Raw genomic sequence first — 24749 nt, forward strand, 5'->3', positions numbered from 1 at the left:
GGGGGCGCGGACAGGGCGGGAAAGAGGAGGTGGGCGGGAGGGAGAGGAACCTAGGACGCTAGCTGCCCGCGCGCGCGCCTCCAGGCGCCTCAGCCCGCCTTTCCCGCGCGCGCTGGGCGCAGAACGGTTCTGGGCTCTGAGGAGGTGGGGGGCGAGCGGGCGCGCGCAGGGAAGGCGGGTGCGCGCGTGCGGGGCGGGGATGGGCTGGGGGCGGCGCGTGGGTCTCAGTTTGCTATCGGGGGGCGGGCGCCGAGCTGCCTACCTCTGAAGTCAAAAGGCGGCGCAGCGGCCGCCGAGCTCGGCGGCGGCAAGAACATGGTGCGCCGACTCTTGATCACAGTGCGGATTCGGCGCGCGTACGGCCCGCCGCGAGTCAGGGCTTTCGTCGTGCAGATCGCGCGGCCAGCGCGTGAGTGGGCAGCGCCGGTCGTGCGGGCCGCTGCGGACCTCGTGCTGATGCTAGTGAGGAGCCAGCGCAGAGCGCAGCAACCGCATCCTAGACCAGGTAGGAAAGGCCTCGAAAATCCCGGGCGCAGTCGGCCCTTGGGTGATTTTGTTTGATGTAAGCTAATACACAGATAAATCATCTCCAGACGAGGTTGGAGGAGGTTGTTTCGGCGTGGGTGGAGGCTCCTTCCACTTTCTCTCCATACGGGTTACAGTTACTTAGAGGTGCTGTTCTCCCAGTATGTGAAGCCCGGAGCCGCCTTCACACACCTCCTTAATCCCTTGAAACTCTGGGGGAAACCGGGAGATTCTAAACCCACTTTAGAAGTCAGTCACTCCTGAATTTCCTGAGTGGGAATCAGTAAACACACACACACACACACACACACAAGGTGTATTTCTAAGGCACTTTATTGCGCCCTGGAGGAAAGTATCACTAACGGTCTTAGTTTTCTGGAGGCCGCCTTTTTCCTCCCCAGTCTTCCTGACTCGTCAACCCTCCCTCCTTCCAGTAGTGGAGGACGTTTGAGGGTGCGGGCTCGCACAGAGTTTAACTTCCCGAAATAGTAACATTGATCTTGATCGAAGGATCAGTAACTGCTAAGAGGAGCAATCACTTGCTTGTGCAGTCAGTGGAGAGTCAAACTTTCGCCGTGAGATGGAGGTTTCTTCTTTAGCGGCCTGGTATATCTAAGTACTTGGGACAATGCCCGTATGTTTAGCAGAAGGCAGAACTACAGTGGGGAATCTAAGGATCGCACCGATCATATTTTAGTCATCTCAGGCCCCAATTAACAGGCCCCAAATGAGGCCTACTTCTTGAAAGACAGAATTCTAGGTAGTTTTGTCCTCACATAAGATAAATCTTTACATAGTCGATGTAATTTCCTATGACGAGGATAGTTGAAATATATATATATAGCTACAATATATAGAGTCCTAATTAGAACTTGGGTAATGAATCCAAAAACAATTTAATGGGGCTTCATTTTTGTGACCTTCCTTGTGGCATTATTTCCCCATGAATATGTGTTTTGAAAAAGCAAAGGTCAGCAGAGGGGGAATTATTTTTTATTGTAACGTTAATAGACTTTTTGACATGTAAATGTAAAACTGTTAACACTATCAGTTTAATCAGGTGCCTCAATTTCTATTGGCAAAAATCTACAAACAATTTATAGGAAAAATACACATTTTCTTTTTCATATTATTATTAAAGTTCAGGGGGTTTTTTGGAATTAGTAGAAGGAGCTTGTAAAGAATTTCAAGGCATGTTGCTGATCTTGATTTCAGTTCATTTTAAAACATTAACAGGATACTATTTTTTAAAACGGTGCTTTATCCGTACCAGCAAGCATTTAGCCACTATGATGTGTTTTTGAATATCTTAGTTTTTTAATATTATTCTCTATATAAAGTTATTTTATTTAAATTATTAAGTTGCATCCAAAACTCTATAGTAACAAAGTAGAAAAATTTAATCTATGTAAATACTGTAATTATGTGTTTTCTATTTTAGGAATACATAATATAATATTGTGATTATTTTAAGTTAGAGAAATATTCATTTTATAATATATTTATTGTATAAGTGTTAAAAATATAAAAATGATAGATTCATTGAGAATAGCCATTCATTTCTTGTTATTTAGGTATAAATCAATTTTCAGGAATGAAAGTTATTTTTAATTGCATTGACTATATGAAAAGCCCAATTTTCAGCAAATATCTGAAGACAGAACACATGACGTAGATAGAATAGAATATGTTTTGAAAATATGTGCAATTCTCCAACTTCATATATAAAATTTTACACATATACAAACATCTAGAAGTATTAATTATAAGTGACATGTAATTATATATTTCACATTAATATATATTATGTCTATGGTTATACTGATTTAAGAATATATATGGGTGGTAATTATGTTGGGACTCATACAATTCCTTGAGAGCAATAGTGCTAAAAACTAACTTGTATGAATTATTTAATACTAATGCAGACCTGTAAGGTGTTATTATTTTAACATATTTTTAGAGTTTTGCAAACATGTTCATTATGACTTTTCTTATATAACTGGAAACTGTATATAATAAAGTTCCACGTTACTAGTTTCTTATCCACACGTGCCTGATGAATTACGCTAATTGACTCGTTACTTCTACCTTGGTGTGTTTACAAACTAGTCATATATTTCTGAAATTAAATATTTATTTGTTTACTGTTATGTGGGAACTCTTAGGGATTTTCCCCTCCTTTAACAGCATAGTGTCCTCTCAAGGTAAGCACTATACGGTTAGCATAAACCATTATTCCCAATGTGTACATGATCCCTAGCTTGTATTATGTTCTAAATGAACAATAATTCTTTCAGACATCAAGATTTAATATTCACTTACTTCTTTGGGGACTCTTGAATTTTAAAAAGTCCATTCTCATCCTAAGGTAACAACAACACAGCCTATTGCTGTCTATATCCAACAGTATTTTACAGGTCTGCTAATTACATGTTAGTTCATCACAAGTAACTAACACGGTAGGGTTAAGCTAAACCATTTTCCCAACATGTGAATGACACCTGATAGTAAAGTGATCTACATCATCTCAAAAATACCTTCTTAAAGGAAGGCTGAACATTTGGCCCAGTGTTTTTGCTCTTTTAAAACCTTTAGTACTTTTTGAGAAGCATGACAATCTCACTTGCCCCAGTCCATCCTAAAACACCCTAGGCCAGAGAATCCTTCTCTCTGCTACAAAATCCAACCTCATAAAGAGTTTTTATGGTGCTTTATTTCTACAGTTTAAATAATGTAAACAATGGGTATAGTTTCATTTTCTAAACATAAAATTATAATATTGAATAGCTTTAAAAAAAACTACAGTTTTCTAAATTCTGATTTTCACATACCTGATGACTAATATTGTGTCTGTTTATTGACTGAAGATTAATGCACTTTCCTAAACACCTCACTGGCAAGAACATTTTTACATTATGTATCAAGAACTTGTAAAATATCCATATACTTTTATTCAGTTTTTCTATATGTAGGCATTATTTTAAGGAAAGAAAGATTCTGACAAAGAGCAATACAAACAGATAAATAGTAGCAGGAAATTGAAAATTGCCTAAAATTCTAGCAATCACATTGTTAAATTATGTTCAATTATACCTATACTCTGGAATTATGGTCTGAAATATTTCAGCTGGAATGTAACAGACAATCATCATGTTTTTGGAGAATATTTAATAGAATGTAAAATTATTACATTATAAAGGTAGGTGATTTCCTTTTTTTTTTAAAAAAAGTAAGATTTAAAGCAATAAACAATTCTTATTCTTGCTTTTCCTCTCCGTCTCTCTCTGTTTCTCTCGTTCTTTCTCTACACATACACATACATACGCACACACACACAGCAATGTATCAGAATATCTATAGTGGCTTCCTCAGGATGGTTGGTGATCTTTATTTCTTCATTACACTTTTGTGTCTTCCAAAGTGCTATGACCATCACCAGTTTAAAAAAAAAAAAGTTATTTTCATACAGTACAGATGAACTAAGAGCTTACTTAGCGTTAGTTGGGGAAGGAGTGAGAAAGGGTGAGGAAAATAAGTTGTACGCGTATCCTATATAAGAAGGTGGCTTTAAGGTCTGGAGAAAGCCTGAGAGGGTTCTGACTTCAGACTTTAGGGCACGCTGTGCCTATTCACAACGTAGTTCGTTTTTAAATAAATGATAAATGCGTGGCTATACCTGTTTCCAAGGCGCCTGGGTGTTAGGCCTCTCTGGTCCCAGCACTTGCCCCTCCTCGGGATCCCCTTCTCCCAAGTCCTCCCTGGACGACTTCAGGGTGGGGCTCTCCACTTCCCAGAGCTGGGCTGGGGTCGCAGCGGGTGTCCCCAGGACCCCAGAGTAGGAAGTGAGACTCGAAGTTGCTCGGACCTCGCCTCCTTCACCTCTCAACTCCAACCACCCTCCTTGACTCATCCCTCACCCTCTCAATTCTTAGAGATGCTTCGGATGCCGGAGATTTTATTGGCCGCTGGGGTAGGACACAGGCCCACTTATCACCTAACTCCGCGAACGCACCCAGCCCTTCTATTTTTAGCCTCCTCTGGGCCTCGCCCCTCACCCCAACTATTGCCGCAGGTAATATTTCATTAGAGTAACAGAGCAGAGCAGGAGTTAAACGCAGAGCAGGATGGGGGCTGCCCTGGGTGAGGAAGGGGTGGGGACAGGCGGAGTCTGAGTGGGCTTCGTGGCTTCCAGAGGGGTGCAAGGTATGACAGGGGACATCTCTGTGTCACCTCCCCCAGCGTGAAACTGACTAGGCCTTTTTTTCTGGAAGGGAGGGAGCGGGATGGGACAGGTTCACTCCGAGGCACGGAACGGAACGAGAGATGGTGAGGTGCACTTCCAAGACTAGGCGGCTATTCCATTACCTTCCAGGCTAGGTGGTGACCAGAGTATTGAAAGGCCTCGTTTTCTTTGTTTCTCTGTCTGGGGTGCAAGGTGGTATAAAGAATGGACCGTCATATTTTTCTAGTGATGATGTCTCTCAATAGTTTTCTTCTTATACTGAAGCTTTCCTCATGTTTGTAAACTTTCTCCTTTAGTCAAGACATTCAAATAAAATCATTTATTAGAATGAAAAAACATGAGTCAGTATTAAAATAAGGTCAACTTCTATGTCAGTAAGCCAACCAATGGAGAAAACCTTAGGAATAAATAAAGGCTTTGTTCATAGGAGAAGGAAGGTCCTTTTAAAGACTGCTCCATCTTAGAAAATGCCCACCAATCTGGGGTCTCCGCAGAGTCACCATATCCTAATTCATGGTATTTCACTGTGTGTTCAGCAATCCCATGTGTATTGACAATTGTTGAATTTACTAAATGTCAATAACATTTGTTTTTTAAAGAAAGAAGGATTGAAGAAAATCTCTGCCTGTCAGTGCAGTTTTCTATTTCATAAACCCTGGAATGATTGTTGCAGTTGGGTAGAACTACATAATCAGAAAGAAGTAATAAAGGAGAAAAAATTAAAATGTCAACTACAAGATTTAAAATTACAGTGCCTCAGAGGTCCTTTGAAAAAGAATAAGTTGATTTTTATTTTTTATCACAAATGACTTTTTAATTCTTCTTCAACTAGCTCTCAATTTTCCCTTTTACCTTCAAAAAGAAAATCTCAGAATTTATTTACATGGTTGCGAAGCCAGTAGGAGTTTTTCCTCAGGGAAAAAAAGTTTTGTAGATTGTAGAGGTTCAGAACTATATGAACAAAGACATATAATCTCTTAAACAAATTGCAACTAATAAAATTGTGCAATCAGAGTGGTGTTAATATATATGCCCTTACTTTCTTAATTTAAGCTTGAGAATAATGTGACGTCAAAGAAGTAAGGCAAAGGTTATCAGCAGCATCCTTACCTGGGCTGCTGTTTAAAATACATATTTCTGGAGCTCATCCTCAGAATATGTGATTCAGCAGATTTGCTATGTGTCCCAAGAATCTGCATTTTAAAGCATTTAAGGGGGATTCTGTTAGGAGGTGGCTCCTTGGGACAAATATGGCCAACATTGCTTTTTTAAACCTTATTTTTGCTCATTTATTTTTGAATCGAGGTTCAGCCTTTTAGATAAGATTTAAAATTTTAGAATCACACTTTGGGTGCCAGGAAGGACACTGAGAATCTGAATAAATCATTGGAGGAGCTATTTTACCAAATGAAGGATACCCTTTATTATTATTATGTGATCCTTCATCTAAACTGGAAAAAATTATCTCTTAGATGCCAGATCTCTACAATCAGAACACATTTTGGGGCGAAGAATGTAACAGAATACACTTGTGCATTAAAGCTTGTAGCACCAGCCAGAAAATTTCCACAAAAGACATCACCTTTTTGAAACACTACATACACTTACTGTTGTTTACATAGGATGGATGGTCCTCGATAGATAGATAGATAGAGTAATAAGTAATAAGGGATTTCTTTTATTTTACTTTATCTTCCAAACCAGAAACCAGGCAGTAAACATAACAACATAAAATTATGTAAGAGAAGAAAAAGAAAACATAAAAGTATTCCACAGATTTAAATTATATTTATTTATGAGCAAGGCAAAATTGCAGTAGAACGTAGCCATAACAGAATAAAGCACTTATAGATAAAATGAGCAGTCTTTGTGTCTATAAAAGCACATTGATGAGGGAGAAATATGTAGAATAATGTAAGCTAAAGAATAATTTGCCATTATAAGTAAAACTAAAATATTATGCCTTCCAACTTATAATCATAATTTTTCTGCTTTTCAACTACATTTTTTTAATGTTACACCTGTTACTTTGCTGATGTATCGGGGGGAAAGCTTACGTTTTACTTTCTTTTTTTGAGTGCCACCATTTTCTTGCTCTGAATCTCTCAGGCTGCCAGACCATCTGACTCAGCAATTGTACAACTCTTTCACCCAATTTAAAGAAACAGCAGCTATCCAAACACAATGAATCCCCCCAGTTGCAAATCTTTCCCAACCTGTAGAACTAGCAGTATATTTTAATTCTGAAATAATTGTTAAATATACATACAACATGGGACACTTTGAATTTTACTCCATTCAATTTACATGCTGAATAATTGAAACTGAATATATTTTATGTAACACAATTTTTGAAAGAAGCTTATTGAAACTTTCTTCTAAAAGCATATGGTCAAGTTTGTTTTCTCTTTTCCCTCAAAATAATTATGAGGAGCTTAACAGTAATAGAGCACGTCAACTTACATTATCTTATTTAATTGTCACATTATCCTTATGTTTTAGGGATTTTATTGTCTCATTTCATGGACTGGAGACTGAGGCTCTGATAGGTTGCATGGTCTGTCAAAAGTCATTGACTAGTAACTCGTGCCAATTTGAACTAGGCGTGCTTCTTGCCCCAAATGCCCTAACTTAGCCCTTTATAACTGCCTCTTGAGTGAATACATGTTATATATATATATATATATATATATATATATATATATATATATATACATGCACATATATATACCTATATGTGTGTATATATGTATATGGTTTCAGTTCCATCTCTTATAGTTAGTTGTTGTTTTGTAAATTGCTTAACTCCCTTGGATCTCTGTTTTACTCAGCATCAGCCACATATGTTCTAGCAAATATATATTTAATGAGGTGAATGAAAAGTTCTGAAAAATAGGGCAGTTTAATAACTGAAGTCCTAAAAGTCATTGAATCTCATAATAAAACAAGAAAATTAACTTCTTTCAGAAATTCATTTCTTGCCCAGAATAAAACTAATTCAAAACTCCCTTATAAATTAAGTATAAATTACTCACACTTCAATTTAAGAGCAGTAAATAGGAAACCTATGCACCAGCATAGGAATCACTTGAAGCACGAAGTAGAAATGTCACTTTCTTGGAATATATGATCTGTGATTAGATTCCATTTCCTTTACTTACTAGCTGTGTGGTATTAGGACTAAGTACTTAAAGCTCTCAATGCTTCCACTTTCTTATCTGTAAACCTAAGGTGGTACCCTATAGTACTCATCCATTAAGAACTAGATAAAATAGTATATGCAAAGAGATGTTTGCATATACTATCACATACATTTGATATGTATGATACATACATACAAATGTATGTATCACATACATTTGTCAATTATTGTTAAAGTGCCTAATTAAACTAATCCTTGAAAGTACATTAGTTTACTTTTACAGTAAATGCCTTCTTAACTATAATTTAATTATTTAGAGTAGCTAGAAATTCCTCAACTCCATTTTAAAGAACATGCATATCATAATAAAAATATATTTATTCAAATCCCTGGCATATTCCAAGGTGTCAGGTAAATTTGTACAAAAAATCATTGTAAACTTGTACAGAAGCCCAATATGGGGACTTCCCTGGTGGCACAGTGGATAAGACTCCACGCTCCCAGCGCAGGGGTCCTGGGTTCGATCCCGGGTCAGGGAACTAGGTCCCATATGCTGCAACTAAGAGTTTGCATACCACAACGAAGGAGCCTGCCTGCTGCAACTAAGACCCCATGCAGCTAAATAAATAAATAAATATTTAAAAAAAAAAAAAAAAAAAAAGAAGCCCAATATGATGGCCTTTACAGTGTGATTCTAAACTTTTCTAGTGTTCGTAATTACTAAATAGCTATTAAACGTTAGTCATGAACTTGTTTTCTAAGATAAGAAATTAAATTAGTTTTAGAAAACTGAAAAAAGTTATTAACTTGCCTTCAATTTATCAAAAAATTCAATAACCCCAAATAATAATTTCTGGAGGGAACACTGAGATAATGGGCTCTCAATTCCTTCAGGACAGTTGCTGCAGTCTGAATATCTGAATCAATAGCTTCAGCACAGAATTTTCTAAAAACTCTTTAGTGTGAAGAGTGTGCATGCGTGCGTGCGTGTGTGTGTGTGTGTGTGTGTGTGTGGTGGAAGGAAAGAGGGGAAGAAGCATTAAAGTCATCCTCAAAACCTCCAAAATGTCTGCTTTGGAAGGTGGCCTGCAGCTATTATTCACATTTAGTAGGATATCAAAGAGACAAAATATGTTAAATATACTTCCTTAGGCAAAATTGACTTAGGTATATAAAATTAGTGCAGAGAAACATAAAGTATGCTCTGTTATCATTGCCTTTAAAAAATGAAGTCTGGGAGTTATCATCTTAACCATAAGAAAGAGAAATATAAAACTATACCCTCAACCCTGAGACTCAAAGGAAAACATCAGTGGGAATGTTAAATCTGTAAGTGAAAGGTGCTAAAACATGAATAGGAAGCATTTTCTGATTTATTCAGGATTGATGTATATCATCATGAAGTTGATTCCTTCCAGAGGAGTTTAATCCCATATTGGGTGAAGAATGTGACTCCAGGAAGAGTGATCCAACACAGAAAATTTTCTTATGATCTTTTACAATATCAGAGGATAGTTTGGCTTCAGAATTTTCAGAAGTCCAGGAAAGGCAAAAAAAAAAAAAAAAAAAAAAAGATAACAGTTAGACTCTAGAGCTCCAAGAAGGCAGGCTACTCTTAAGGGATAGTTGTGGGGAGGGTGGTAACTAGGTCTCCCTTTGAAGAGGAAAGCTTCAATATAGATGTTTCCCCGAAATCAGAGTATCCTAAATCATCGTTAAACCCAGTCAATCAACCATGAACACTCAACTTCCACCAAGAGTGAAAACTGAACACAATATTACTGCTCTGTGAGTTTCACTTTCTCAAGGCAATAATAGCACATACAAGCATCAGCAGGATAGGCAGAAATGGAATACTCTATGTGTTCAAGGTTAACAATGAAGAGAGCAACACGTGTTTGAAAGGAGAAAATCTGTGCAATCAGGGAGGAAGACGAGGGAGGTGGGGAATAGAGGTTTAGAGAAGGTAAACTTTATAATTTCTCCTATAATTTTGCCTATAGCTTCCCCATTGTACTTTCTACTTGAACTGCACTCCAAGGACTGGCTGTGGGTAGCAATGAACGCAGAGGAAACATTGAACACAGTGACACACTCCATCATCACTTCCCATGATTTCATGAAAGTTTTTGTGGAAGTACTTTTATTATAACACAGCCAACTTTATTACAAAGAAGCTCTGTTTTCATGGGGTTAGAATCAAAGAAGACAGAGTTAATCACACTTTCTGGAAGGGAGTTTGCTTGTTCAAACCACAGATACCTGCCAGAATGTATAGTAATGAGAAAAAAATACCCAAGAGGAAATTGACTTTGATGGCCTAAATGAATAAGAAGATAGTAAATGTCATATCCTTGAAAAAAAAAAGTAAGTTCCATTTATTGAGAGCCCACTGTGTGCCTAGATTTTTCTATATCTGACATTCTTTATTCCTTATAATAACCCTATGAACTATGTTTTATTCCCCACTTTGAGAGGTGAGGAAATGGAGGATCAGAAAGTTTATGTAATTTATTCAAGTCGGCAGAACTGGTAAATGAGGGATGAGGGCTACCTGAGTATGCAGACTGAGATTGTCCCATTACCTATGCTGCATTTGTGTCTTCTCCAAGATTATTATTTAAGGCTGTGGTTGGCATCCTCACCAACCACATTTGTCGCAGTCAGTGTAAGTAGCTGTGGCCATAGAAAGAACATGAAGAGAGGACTGGGTTTAAGACCTGCAGGAAACACTTATTTGCTGGGTAACCATGGCAATGCACACCCCTCCATTTCCTTATCTATAAATCATAGGGGTAGCTTTATGAAAAACAATTTTTCAATATGTGTCACAAGACTTAGATTCTTTGAAAACCTGCAGTACTATTTGTTGTAGCAATTAGAAACACCTTAAATATATGACAACAGGAGCATCAGTAGGTAAACTGGAGCTTTTTTTCCCCAGTGGAGTATGTTGTAGCTATTAAAAGTAGTGTTTATAAAGCAATTTTGGAGAATTTGGGAAAATGCTCTAATGATGAGTGAAAGGAAAAACTCATTTCAAAATTGTACTATATCCACAAGCACTGAGCAAGGATAAAAGACAGGAAGGAAATATTTCAAAATGTTATTGTTTCCGTGTAGTATAATTTTTCATTTTCTTTATGAAGCTCATTTCTTACATTTTTTTACATATGTGAACTATAATCAGGAAAAAATCATTCAAAAATGAGAGGACTGGATTAAGTCACTTTGAGGGACTTCAAGATCCAAATTTCTATCACTATGTGTATGATTATCCAAGAATAATCACACAGAAGCACAGTAATTCCCGAAGGTGGAAATCCTGTCACCTTGGGTCCAGAATTTACAACCTGCCTGATGGCACAGTTCTCAAAGAAAAGAAAGCATTGCTGAGTTGTCCACCATGTCCTGTACAAATCAATCAGCAGGGAAACATAGTGGGGAGAGTGTGCACCTCTCACACAGAACTGGGAACCTTGAGCTTGGACTCCATCTCCTTGTACCTTATGACTTAAGCACTCTGGGCTTCTTTTCTAATTAATGAAGAAAGGATACTACTCTGTATTCCACAGGACAGTCATGGGAAATGACATATGTAAAGCTGCTTAATGCTTATCACATAGTTGGGGTTCAATAAATGGTAGCCATTATGATTTTGCTGGCAACTTTGAATGCATTTTCTATTGTTTCTGTTTCTGTCTGTCTGTCTCTCTCCTGTAATTATATGCTTCACTTATTTTTTCCCTCAGGATGAGGCTAATTCTAATTCTCCATATCTGTGCATGTAAACAAATTATGCACGTATGCACACAAATACATACTGTATCTATTGATATATATATATATATACATACCATATATACATAGAGAGAGAGAGAGAGAGAGAGACACACACACACACACACACACACACAGTGCTAGTCTTTTAGTTTTTTTCAACTGGCCAAGTAGCCACAAATAGGCATAAGTAATTCAACAAAAGAAACTTCTCAACAAACAAAAACAGACATTTACAAAACAATTGAGTTAGGGAGTGATTGTTTTCATGAGCTTCAAAGGTTCCTCATTTCACAAGACTCCACTCTAGAGATATTTTTAAGAGTAAACTCCTTACATAGATTTAAAATTACATTTGTTTTGCACACAATTTAGAAAAGACATCTGCTATATAACAAGTTATCCTCAAAATGATCTTGGGAAGATGATGATAGATACTACAGATTCTATACCCAGTTAATACTTTGGAAAATAAGACTGAAAAATTAGGACTTACCTATAATTATGTATCAGGTTTATAATAAGTTAAAGGGATTTTGAGTTTTGTGCTCTTTGCCCAAATCCTGTTTGAGCAGGAAGATAAATTTTACAATAACTGAGTGAAAGTGAAAAGAGCTATCATAGAGTCCCTAAAAGAGTGCCTTATTCGTAGCAGATACTCAGTAATTGTGCTGTATTAAATTTAGTTAGAGAATAGTAAAAAGGTAAAGAAAATATCCTCCATCTTGAATTTTCCAAAGATCTAATCCCTGGGGGCACATTCCTGTGTCTTAACTAACCTGTGACAGAGGTCTGCTCTTTTTCTCAGAGGTCTCCCTTTTTGTTAAAGTTACCTTTTATCCTTGTGGGAAAATAAATAATTAAAGGAAAACCTTGCATTTGTTGCCATTTTTCACCCAAGAAAGTCCTTCCTTCCCATTTAAAATACCCAGATCGGACACTGAGCCCTTAGAATTCTTACCCAGGGGCACTTTGAGGGGCACTTTTCTTAGCTGAACAACTATCTCTTGAGGTACAGTTGTTATTATGCCCACTTTGTAGATGCAGATATCAAAGCCAGAATAAAGTATTACTTTCTCAAGGTAATAAAGTCGGTGGTGGAGCTAGGCCTGTGGTCTTTACTTTGGCAACTCTTTCTATATTAAAAGGGGTACATGAAATTATTCTTCCGTTGCTTTAGTCTTCAAATAATCCTCTACCGCACCCAGCATTCCACCCTAGAGCCCATCTATTCAGGCTTAACCCAGCTATGTCCAGAAGCTCCATTAACAGAGCATACCTGCTCTGATAAGCTATTTCCTAAGGAGGTCTTGTTAATTATTGGATCCTCTCCAGACCCTGAAATGCAACATCTTTTTCCTGGTAACACAGGTCTGAATTGTCAGTTGTCAGAGCGCATCCTCCTTCTCCTATACTGTTAATGTAGGCTCCCCTAAAGCGTGCATTCCAATTCCGGACCAACTTCCTCCTCCAGAGAATCAAACATGTCGATGGTTGCTACCAATTTACCCTCTTGACTAAGGACCCTTCTTTTTTTGTATACACAACTTAAAGCCAAGTGCCTGACATATAGTATGAACTCAGTTACTCTTTGTCAAATAAGGTTATGAATGATGGTTTTCAGAAAAGCAATGCTCAATGCTTATTTGTCTAATAAAATGTATTATGTTTACTTAATTAATTATATGGCTAATATATGCATATAGTACAAAATCCAAACAATACAAGTTGTAGAGTGTGACAAGAAAATCACATGCCCATCCCAGTTCCCCATTTCTTCTCCCCACAGTTAACAGACTTTTCTATATCTGTCCAGAGGTATTCTATATATATTTTATTTTTAACCTCAAACTATATTTTGAACAATTCTTTTATAACAATACTAATATTAAATATGGTAAACAGATGTATGCTTTTGTGTGTATTGCCTCACTTGATATAATAACCTCATGAGATATAAAGGTAGAGCAAGATAGAGTCCATTTTAAGGATATGGACGTTGAAGCTAAGAATAGCCTCAAAGGATTTCACAATCAAAAAGCATGTTGATAGTCAAATCAGGACTGTCACTTGGTCCCAGTTCAGAGCTGTTTATCCAATACCCTTTATTTTCCTCATAAAATGATGTTAGTTTACATATGATGTATTTGTGTATTATGCATATCATACCTTGCCAATCCTGCAGTGCCTTGTAAGAACCAGAACCTAATTTCAGAATACTACCTTCTCAAATGTCTTTCTTTCTCTTTCTGGTGATGTGTTGAATTAATGTTCACATCTAGAATACTATTCTTGGATTTGTAGGGTCACAGGAGCACCATCATTGCAAGGCTTCCTTTAATTTAAAGAGTCAGGTGCCCCTCTAGTGTCACCGACCCTCAGCTGGGTTCTCCAGGCTGATGAAAAGCCTTCTAAGTCTGACTTAGCCCATCCCTCTTTCCTCATAACATATCCTAAACCTTCAGCACTCTCACTTCCTAGCCCACCATCTTATCATCACTGAAAACAAGCCAGCCTCTTTGTTCATGGAAGGAAGTGTTTCAACTTCCTCCCTGCCCTGACCTTTTCTCCCTTCTCAAATCTAGCTGAATCTCCTGCATCCAAATTTGTGATGACTCCCTGTGCCTTATATTCCTTTGCTTCCTTACTTTTTAGATGGCTCAGGTCCTCAGAAATACCCTATCTTGCCTATGTCCTCAGTTTCTCTTTTTTTCTCTCTCCTAACTGTTCTTCCTGTCACCTGGCACTTTTCCTTTAGGGTATGTGTGTGCTCAGGCCTCTTGCACCTTCCCTCTGCCTCCCCTCACCACTCACTGCCTTGAGCTATCACAGCTAACCTGTGAAAGAGTAGCCTGCACAGAGCGTCCCCACTTCCTCGGCATCCCATTCACTCCTGGTTTTCCTCCTGACACTCTGAGCAGCACTTAGCAGACGCCTTTGCAGGCTTTTCTTCCAGAAGTTTATTTTTCCGGTTTCTCACCATGCATTCCAGTAAATTACTTTCAGTTTTCCCAAACTTCTTTGCTCTCACTTCTGCCTGGAACATCTTTCTTCTTCTTTTCCATCTTTATACTCCTACACTTTTCAAGACTAAGGTGAGCTTCCAGCATCCATGAAGACTTTGCCTAAGCCACCAGAATGAGTTTGGTTCCATTTGCATTTTCTTGTGTCATCCTCTGTTTCCCTTTGCTCTTCTACACACATTACACATAATGCATCATTTAATCCCTACAACAACTCTTTGAGGCGAGTACTATTATCCCAGTTATACAAATGAAAAAACTGAGGTCCAGGTACATTAAGTTACTTTGTTATAGAGCAATTAAGTGAAAAGTCTAGATCTGAACCCAGGCATTCCAACTCAAGCCCATATGTTTAACATCTTCTACCCACCCCCTGCACTCTACCTTTAACCTGTGAGCTTGTTGAATGAACATTCATTTTTTTAAATGAATAATCTTAAAAAACTGATCAGAATTGAGACAGGTTTTTATTTCATAGTATAGATTTTCAAAACTGCCAACACAGCACAAACCTAAATAAGGCCATGACATCCTCAGGGAAGAAGAGAAGAAAGAAAGTTTGAGGAGGGTAATGGAAATAACCAACAAACTTTAGAATTTTGGAAGCTTTTTGACATACATCGCCTTATTTTATCATTCCATGAAATATATTATGACTCCATTTTACACATGGGGAATCTGAGACTGGGATAACCAGCACCAGGATCCTGGGCTTTATATTTTATTTCTTCTGAGGGTTTTCCCCTCAGGTCTGAGCTGATATACATGAGTAAATTGGGAGTTTGGTAGTTCTTTAAAAGAAAAACTAGGAAAGCTTTCATACTATTACTAACTACTTATTTACACAAGATTTCCAGTGGAGTATGGGATCAACTTCCAGAACAAAGGGGCCATACTCAAGGATACCATAATCTTTGGGGAGCTCAACTATAAGTGCTGGAGCTAATGCATACATGTCTAAAACCTGCTCTTGAAGAAAGTCAATCTCCATGTCTGTATATAACGCATCCAAGGGATGTTTTTATATGGTTTTATCACCCATTTCCTCCAGTAACCGTCCAATATATTGTATGAGAGTTTAAAGAGTTCCTGATGTAGGAATCTATAGTTGAGTTTTAGAAGAATTTCTGAATTCCCTAAAAGTTATATGTGCCAGTGAACACACTTTTTAAATAAAATTGCATACTTTATTTTTTGAGGAGAGGATATATAGCTTTCAACAGGTTCTCCAAAGGGCCTACTCTCCCTGCCCTAAGATTAGGAACCATCATTTTAGTGATGAGAACTAATTTTGATATTAGTCCAAAAAGCCGGACATATTACAAGGGAAATCTGTTCCCTCCATCCCATCACCACAACGGCTATTTTCCCCTCCCCCATGATACAATACCTTAAGCTACATTAAAAAAATTTTATGTTCTCTACCACAGTTTGAATTTTCCACACCATTGTTGCCCTAATAATTGAGAGGTGCCTGGAGGAAAATATAAATGGCACAGTGATGGATTTTTTATAATGGATTTGATACCCCATAAGTGTTTTAATTGGCATCGCTTAAAACTTCATGTGTTGCCTAATCTAACAGCAACTGAAAGTACAGTCAGGTATTCTGGGTCTTCAGGAGGAGTCAAGTCTGTCATACGGAGTGAAGTAAGTCAGAAAGAGAAAAACGAATACCGTATGCTAACGCATATATATGGGATCTTAAAAAAAGGTTCTGAAGAACCTAGGGGCAGGAAAGGAATAAAGACGCAGACGTAGAGAATGGACTTGAGGACATGGGGAGGGGGAAGGGTAAGCTGGGACGAAGTGAGAGAGTGGCATGGATATATATACACTACCAAATGTAAAATAGCTAGCTAGTGGGAAGCAGCCGCATAGCACAGGGAGATCAGCTCGGTGCTTTGTGACCACCTAGAGGGGCGGGATAGGGAGGGTGGGAGGGAGAAGCAAGAGGGAGGAGATATGGGGATATATGTATATGTATAGCTGATTCACTTTGTTATAAAGCAGAAACTAACACACCATTGTAAAGCAATTATACTCCAATAAAGATGTTAAAAAAAAAAAGAGGAGTCAAGCAGGTACTGAAACATAACTTTTAAAATAGAGCTGGGTTATGTAGTAGACAGGTGAAGCATGTGATTAAGGCATCTGCAAAGCCTGAGCAACCCAGTCTTTTAAAAAAGTATATATATATGTGTGTGTGTGGTGTGTGTGTATATATATGTGTATATATATATATGTGTGTGTGTGTGTGTGTGTGTGTGTAATAACCACAGGATAAATTAGAAACTTGGATTTTCTTTTGCTTATTATCCTTTTCATTCTGTTAAACTTTTCATTAAATATGTCGGCTTTTGGAGGATGTCTATCATTGTTTCGGTGATTAAGGTCTTCTTGCCTTCCCTTTTATATAATATGGATAATTCTACCCAAAGCATTTTCTTCTTTGTGTCTCATAACAGGATTGCAAAAGAATCCTCAAAATGGATAATTTAAGAGCTAACAGGCATTAGCTTAGGATGTGTGACACTGTTCTAAATACTTATGGGTATATCAATTCATTTAAAACTCAGAACAGTCCTATTAAGTAGGGACGACTCTTATCCCCCCCACCCCGCATTTTATAACTAAGAAAATTTTAAGGTTTTTCCAGTAGGAAGGAGAGGTGTAGGGGGCGGGACAGAAGCGGCGCCAGGACAGTGTGTGAGCCTGGTCTCTGAATCAACTCTGAATGCAACTCTGCCCCTAGAGCGCTGAGCACTTTTTCTGGTCTAGGAGGAATTATTTATTAAGAACGGAGCCTATCAGCCCAGTGACTCCCTTGCCACTTTCCTATCTGCGTATAGGCAGAAATCTCCACCATCCCTGTTAAATAGACCTCATCTTCTCGGAGCCAGCCCGTATACTAGGCACTAGTACCAGGCATTGTGTAAGCCTCGGAAACGCTCTCTCCCGACATCCGTTTTCATGTGTGTGGAGGGAGGGAGGCACAGGCTGTCGGGTGAGCCCACTCTCCAAAATGAACGTTTGAGCTAGAATTTCTGGCATAGCAGAGCCAGCGCGCGATATCCAAGTGCTGAGTGTTGGAGGGGGAGTGTGTCGTCTGAAAGAAGGGAAGGCTCATGGTGGCATGGGTGATATCGATCCTCGGCTCTTACCGCGAGGACAGGCTGGCCGTTTCTTCTGATTAAAAGAGGAAGCAATACTTTGCCTAGGACACCAAACACATTGGTTCGAACTTGGCAGTTAGGAATCCCGTGCAGCTCTCTAATGCCAGGCAGGGCGTACACGCAAGGAATTTCGCTTTGGTGGAACGAACTCGCTCAGAGCTGCGCGTGCGCCTCTGCTGGGGGTGGGGGCGCAGCGCTGGGAGGAGGGCGCGGGGGACGCGGGGAGGGGGGCAGGTGGGAGGGTCCTGGGTGCCCTCCAGCCGGGGCTCCGCCGCGCTCCAGGGGCGGACCGCTTCCGGCCGGTGCCCCCAGGCGGGCGGGCGGAGGACTCGTGACTGCGGAGGCATGAAGTGGGGCCAGTTCAGCGGTGTCTCATTTGCAGCGCGTTGAGAGCAAAAGGCGCCTCCTGGAAGAACGCGTGGAGGGCGCTCTCCGGGGTGGAAAGAGTCCGCGGGAGGAGTCGAGGAGCGGAGTCTGGGGGCCGCTTCCGCGGGCCCTGGAGGAGGGAAAAGGAGGGGCGGGCTGCTCCCGGGCGGCCGGGGCGGGCCGCCTGCACTCCAAGGAGGCGGGAGAGGGAGAGTGAGGGAGCGAGGGGCGAGCGTTGGGGAGCAGCATGGAGACCTCGGCTGACTGGCTGGCCACCGCCGCCGCCCGGGGCCGGGCTGACGAGGTGCGAGCGCTGCTCGAGGCGGGGGCGCCGGCCCACGCGCCGAACCGTTACGGTCGGAGCCCAATTCAGGTAGGTCGGCAGGCCTGCCGCGGGAAGGTGGAGGCGGAGCGGGGCGGGGGGATGGCGGGCGACTTAGAAGGATGAGGTTGGCCGGTGGATCGGAACCAGGTAAGCGTTTCTTGGTAAAGGGGAGACTTCCTGGGAAGTTTTCAGACGGAGGTCGGAGTCGGAGACCTCCTCTCGGCGACGCCTAGGGGGCTCAGGAAGCCACCGGAGGACTGAAAAGCACATGGGGTTCAGATCTCTAGACTGGTATGAAGATCTAGAGGGGAGAGCCTATTTGTGTTCATATAAACCGAGGTATGTTCTTCATCAGATGCGAAATTGACGAACATTTGGGGTAAGAGTTTAAAGAAATGGAAGATTTGCTGGACCACTTAACCCCGAACTCACTGAATGGGGAATGGAGCTGATCATCTTCTTTGTTGGGAGTGGGGGGAGGGATTTCAGTGGAAATCTCCTGCTGTGTATGTTGGAATAAAGGTCGATTGAAATTTTTCAGAAGTAACTACACATCGTGTTTGTTTTTTTTAACCGAGTAAGGAAAATATATGCTTGTTAGGAAATAGACATATCTGAAGAAAAACGTTAATGTAACCTTGCCTGAAATAATGCTGTCAATTTAGTTAACCACTTGGGGAGTATCTCCTATCATTTTGGGTATTTTAAACTTACTTGATATAGGTTAATTTATTTGAGAGTTTTCAATTCCTCAGAGTTTAAAAATGTCATTTCTCCCCTCCCCACTCTAGTTTTGTGTGTGTGAGGGTGTGTTGAGTTCGTTTTTCTGTTGTTTTTCGCCTTCACTAACTTCCTAAATCTGAGGCTAAAGACACATTCTTCTTGGCAGTCACTACCCTTGTTTTACGCCCAGTTTTGACAATGATTTCTGATTCTGAAAAACAAAATTTATATGAAGCAAATGCACATTGCAAAAACTCCAGCCTAACAAGACAAAGGAAAAGTAACTCCACTTGGAACTTAACAGATTTCACAAGTGAATCTTCCTTTCCTGAAACAATGCTACACAGGATAAATTTTACACACTTTTAGATACAGATATAAAAATAAAACTAAAATGCCTTCAAATTTGAGATTATTTGGGATTTGAAATGTGGAGAGATTTGGGGAGAGAAAGGTTGAATGGTTGTAGAAGAGAAGCATTGAGTCCTTTTTAAAAAATGCATGCCTGAGTCATAATTAGATATCTCTAAAATTTTGCCAGCACCTTGCAGACTGGGAGTTCAGCCTTCGAGTTCTAGAAGGTGTTAGATGAGACCTTATTGTTTAAATACAAAAAGAAAGTTGGATAATTAATTTTAAATCATTTTTAAAATAGGATAAAAGCATAAACAAAAGGGGGTATGATTTTAGTTTTGAACCCTAACCAAATTTGTGTTTAATAGAAAAATACTTAGTTTATAGAAAAATTTTAATTACTAAATTAAATTTAGGTCATCAAGTTAACTTAGGCACCCTATAAATATTAGTTTGTTTGTTTAAGTTTCTTTTTGCTTTGGATTGCTATTGTTTAAGTATTTAAATGTTATGTTACTGTGGCATATAATAAAACATTTAAAACCAATTTTATGACTAAGATGAAGGACTTTATTTATCCAACCCAACTAATATATTTTCACTTGCATTATATACAGGAATGGAAGTGTACAGACATGTACTAGCTCTGGCACTTGCAGTAGAGCTTCCAAAACATTATGACATCATCTTGGGTGTAGCCCCTTTGTTCTGGAAATTAACCCATAATCTATTAGAAATCTAATAGTGTAAATAAGTAGTTAATAATATTGTGACAGTTTCACCAGTTTTTCTTTTAAAACAATTCTTTCTTCTAATGCACTGCATTAGTTTTTCTTTCTTTTTGTAGCTGTAAGTTGGTTCACTTATATTTTCTCTCTGTCTTTTTGAAAATTAAATCAGTTTCACTTTCTCCAGGACAGGAATCAACAAACATACTGTAACTTGGTATGATTCTGTTACGATTGGTTTGGACAGATTAATTTGTGTTTAATACAAAATGTAACTAAAAATAAGTAATTCCTCTTTATACAGTCACTATGGTCTAGCTAATATAACCAAATAATGGTTACCCTAAAAAAAGAATAGTCTACCACCACCACGCACCATGTAACACTCAAACTGTAAGGTTGCCGTGATTGTGAACACCATTTCAAAATTCCTCTTTAGTAAGGGCTTTGTATCAAAGATTATTTAGGAGCCAAATGAGGTGAGCACCCCCCTACTTAGTGAACTCTCAGAGTGTAATCTTGGAAGGTGTCTGAGTTTCCTATTTCTGCTATAACAAATTACCACAAATTTAGTATCAACATAAATTTACTATTTTATGTTCCTGGAAGTCAGAAGTCTAAAATGGATCCACGGGGTTGCACTCCTGTTGGGAGTTCTAAGGAAGAATCCATTTCCTTGTCTTTTCTAACGTCTGGTGACAGTCAACTTTCCTTGGCTCTTGGCCCCTGCATCTTCTCTCTGACCTCTGCTTCCATTCTTATATCTTCTCTCTGACTGTGTCCTTTTTATAAGGAAACATGTAATTAAGTTGAGCCCACCCTGACAATACAAGTTAATCTCCCTCAAAATCCTTAATTTAACCACATCTGCAAAGTCCCCTTTGCCATATAAGGTAATATATTCACAGCTTTTGAGTGTTAGGAAGTGGACATCTTTGGGGGGCATTATTTAGTTTACCAGAAGAAGGAATTTTAGGGCTGGTTAGACAAACTTTCTCATTTTATTCTTAAAGAAATTGAAGTTTAACGTTCCGGGAAACCAAGGGTAGCTTAAAGTTTTGCAAGAATTAAGTTTTTGTCATTTTTTTCTTTTTCATTTTTGCTTTTAAACAATTACCACGTTCTGGGCTTGGATATACAGCAGTGAACCATAGAAAATCTCCGAGCCTTACATAATTTCATATCAAAATGAGGAAGAAAATAGAGGAGGTTAGGCTGTAGTAAAAGCCAGCTTGTTCCTCACCCTTTTGCTGTTGTCTGTGACTCTGGCAGTTTTCTGTGCGTGGCTGGAACCCTGCAGAACGTTGGAGAATATAACAGAATGTGTACAGAAAAATGGAATAGGTAGGAGAACTGGCTAAGCGAGCTGGTAACTGAAAGAAAGTAGTAACTAGACACCTGTGGCTTGTAAGGGCGTCTGCACGGGCTGGGGGCTCCGCAAATAGTTTCTTTAATCCTGCCCTTGTCCCCACCCCGGTCCTGACCGCTCTGCTCTCTCCGGCAGGTCATGATGATGGGCAGCGCCCGCGTGGCCGAGCTGCTGCTGCTCCACGGTGCGGACCCCAACTGCGCGGACCCCGCCACCCTCACCCGACCCGTGCACGACGCCGCCCGGGAGGGCTTCCTGGACACGTTGGTGGCGCTGCACCGAGCCGGGGCGCGGCTGGACGTGCGCGACGCCTGGGGCCGCCTGCCCGTGGACCTGGCTGAGGAGCGGGGCCACCGCGACGTCGCCCGCTACCTGCGCGCGGCTGCAGGGGGCACCGAAGGCGGGAGCCACGCCCGCGCAGACTCCGCGGAAGGTCCCGCAGGTGAGGTGGCTGATCCACGAGTTTGAACTCAGCTTCCGCAGCCCAGCGCACTCACTTTTCGGAAGAGAAAGTTGGGCCCAGGAGACTAGGGTATTTGGTCCTACCTCAGCTCACCCTGCCAACCCGTGGGACAACTCCAGTCTCCCGATCGCGCTGCCTCGTTAGGACTGCAGACGGGAAATAGCCCAAGATGGACTGTCGCACGTTAAAGCCCATCCCATAAACCGTGCCTCCCATCCCCTAAACACTTGAGAACCAGACGGTGGAAAATTGAGCACTCCGGAGGCCAGAGGTCTAGTGGCCCCTCTTCCTGCAAATTAGCTGGCTAGCAGCATCCTTTCAACGGCCCCCAGTTTCCCCACTAGTTTAACAAGGTCGCTGAACCAACCCTGGAATTTCCAAAGCCAACTGCGCGTGGCATCATCTGGCAGAGATCTATCATTCCCGGCTCTATTGCAAAACTCTGCTAAATCCGACCTTCCGCTCTATGCGGTGGAGTTTTTCAGAGCTCCCCCAGTGGGTTCTGAGGGCGACTGGGATGGAGACCTCGCCAACTCTCGCAGTCTGCACACTGGGATTCGCTGTACTCTCTGAGAAACAGAGACTCTCTTAAGCTTTTCCCTCTCTTAAGCATTCTGTTATGATGGATATGTGGACCTCCTTCCCTTTTCCTACGACCACGATGACTTCTTTTCCCTTGGCCCATTTCCCCCACCTCACTCCTACCTGCTTAAAGTACCAACTTTACTCTGACTTTTTTCTGAAGGGGGAATCATTTTATCTACCTATCTATCTATCTACCTACCTACCTACCTACCTATCTATCTATAGCAATATACGAAATTACGCGAAAATTTAAGGTAAACCCTGACTTCGAAGAGACTGAAATCTATCGTATTTTGGCTCAGAACTGGGGCACTAGGCTCCCTGTGCCTTAGGCGAGCCTAGGAGGACAGAGTAGAAAGGCTTGCTCTGGACCTTTGGGAGATGTCTTGAGTGCTAGGCCTTGGGTGTGAGAGGCACCCATATCTCCTTTAGCCTGCCACCCTCTCTCTCCTCCAGCTGAAGCTTCTGTATGGAATGCGGCATAGGACTAGGGGCCAATCACAGGGCTGTTGGGCGGAGCAAGAACTGGGAAGAGCTGAAGAGAAGGATTTAGATGATCGAGTTGGGCCACAGGCAAATGAATAATCAAACCTAAGATATTTAACCCAGGTACACACCATCCCTCCCTCCTTCCCTTCCTCCCTCCCTTCCTTCCTTCCTATTTTTTAAGTTCCTACTTGCGTGATCAGCCCCGTTCTAGATCAGACACAAAAGTGAATAGGACAAAATGGGAATCCTGCCCTCATAGAGCTTACATTCTGGGAAGTAGATTTTTAAGCAATATAACTGTATTTCGAAGAGTGAGTTTGTAAAACCGATGTGGTGGATAAGAGTGAAGTGTGAATAGGCGGGGAGACTATCTTAAGAGTGGTCAGAGAACCTGAGTCATGAGAAGAGATTAGCCACGGGAGGCAGAGAAACTCGAGTGCAAAAACTTACATGAAAAAGAGCGTGACAGTTTAAGAGGACCCAAAGGCCAGCTGGAGCGAGTACACGAGATCAAAGAGGAGGGCAGAGGCCAGATAACGTAGTAGTGGCCCTGTAAGTCAAAAAAAAAAAAAAAGGATGTTAGGTCAAAACATGGATTTTGTTCTAGAAACGTTAGGAAGCCATTAGCAGGTTTGGGAGATAGGGTCTGGGAAAGAAGATACGACTGGAACGAAAGGTTCTCACACTGCGGAGCGCCCCTGAGACTGAGGTGCTCTTTGGTTATGCGAGTTCGCCGAATCGCTGTGCGTCAGGTGCAAGAGATACCTGGGGACGTTCGAAGGGCAAAGCGACCCCTTCACCTCCAGTCGCCTGGCATTATGTGTGGCAAACAACTTGGCACTCGTTATAGACCTGCTTGGTTCTCGCAACCCCGCAAGTTGCGCGGCTGCTCTCTCCCTGCCCTCGTCGGGCGCGTCCCGAGAGCGGGAGCGGCCTGGCGAGCCCGGAGCAGCCCGGCGGGTCAAGCGGACGCGCTGCGAGATCGGGAAGGCTCGAGAGTGCGGCGGCGGCTGGGAGGGTCCAGACTCCCTAGACAGACGCTGGGCTGAGGGTTGGTGGATGTTAAGAAGCTGTGTCTGCATAGCCAGTGGGGGGCTGCGATAGAGGAGGGAGGGGTCGCACGTCTTTGACTTCTGGTTTCTAATGTCTTTTTTCTTTCTGCCGTCTACAGACAGTCCCGCCCTAAAGAATCCTTGAAATCTAGAGACACTTCGACTACGTATTTGATCTTCAGTCGTCGAAGTTTGAATACAAGAACTACCCCCACCGTATCTGTCTTCCCTGCGTAGTTCCAATTCATCAAATAACGCTTTTTAAAAATTGGAACTGCCTCCCCCTTCCTTCCCTTAAATTTTGCTATAAAATTAAAAAAAAAACAAAACCCGACACTGTTCTTGTCTTTTCATCGTGTTGGAGTTTTCGGGAGTCAGTACTCAGGCTCTGGGAACACATCTA

The 24749-nt window shown here is 40.9% G+C and overlaps 1 protein-coding gene across 2 annotated transcripts; it reads left to right on the forward strand.

Moving 5' to 3' along the window:
* The first annotated feature begins 368 nt into the window (after nt 1–368).
* On the forward strand, nt 369–24680 carry CDKN2A (cyclin dependent kinase inhibitor 2A). Of its 2 annotated transcripts, none has more exons than XM_033858019.2 (3): nt 369–505; nt 21893–22199; nt 24466–24680. In XM_033858019.2, exons 2-3 carry the CDS (start codon nt 21896–21898, stop codon nt 24489–24491), a joined length of 330 nt encoding a protein of 109 aa, XP_033713910.1. In that variant the 5' UTR covers nt 369–505; nt 21893–21895; the 3' UTR covers nt 24492–24680. The 2 variants fall into 2 exon arrangements, with proteins under 2 accessions (XP_033713910.1, XP_033713909.1); XM_033858018.2 differs by lacking the exon at nt 369–505 and adding an exon at nt 18194–18631.
* The last annotated feature ends 69 nt before the right edge of the window (nt 24681–24749 follow it).

This window comes from Tursiops truncatus, chromosome 6 (assembly GCF_011762595.2).
Source record: "Tursiops truncatus isolate mTurTru1 chromosome 6, mTurTru1.mat.Y, whole genome shotgun sequence".
Taxonomy (NCBI): Eukaryota; Metazoa; Chordata; class Mammalia; order Artiodactyla; family Delphinidae; genus Tursiops; species Tursiops truncatus.

Excerpts from the sequence above, each read along its gene's own strand:
- CDKN2A (XM_033858018.2), top strand. The coding sequence starts at position 18,506 with ATGGAGACCTCGGCTGACTGGCTGGCCACCGCCGCCGCCCGGGGCCGG. Across the intron at positions 18,632-21,892 it reads ACGGTCGGAGCCCAATTCAG|GTCATGATGATGGGCAGCGC; the intron begins GTAGGTCGGCAG and ends TCTCTCCGGCAG. Across the intron at positions 22,200-24,465 it reads CTCCGCGGAAGGTCCCGCAG|ACAGTCCCGCCCTAAAGAAT; the intron begins GTGAGGTGGCTG and ends TGCCGTCTACAG.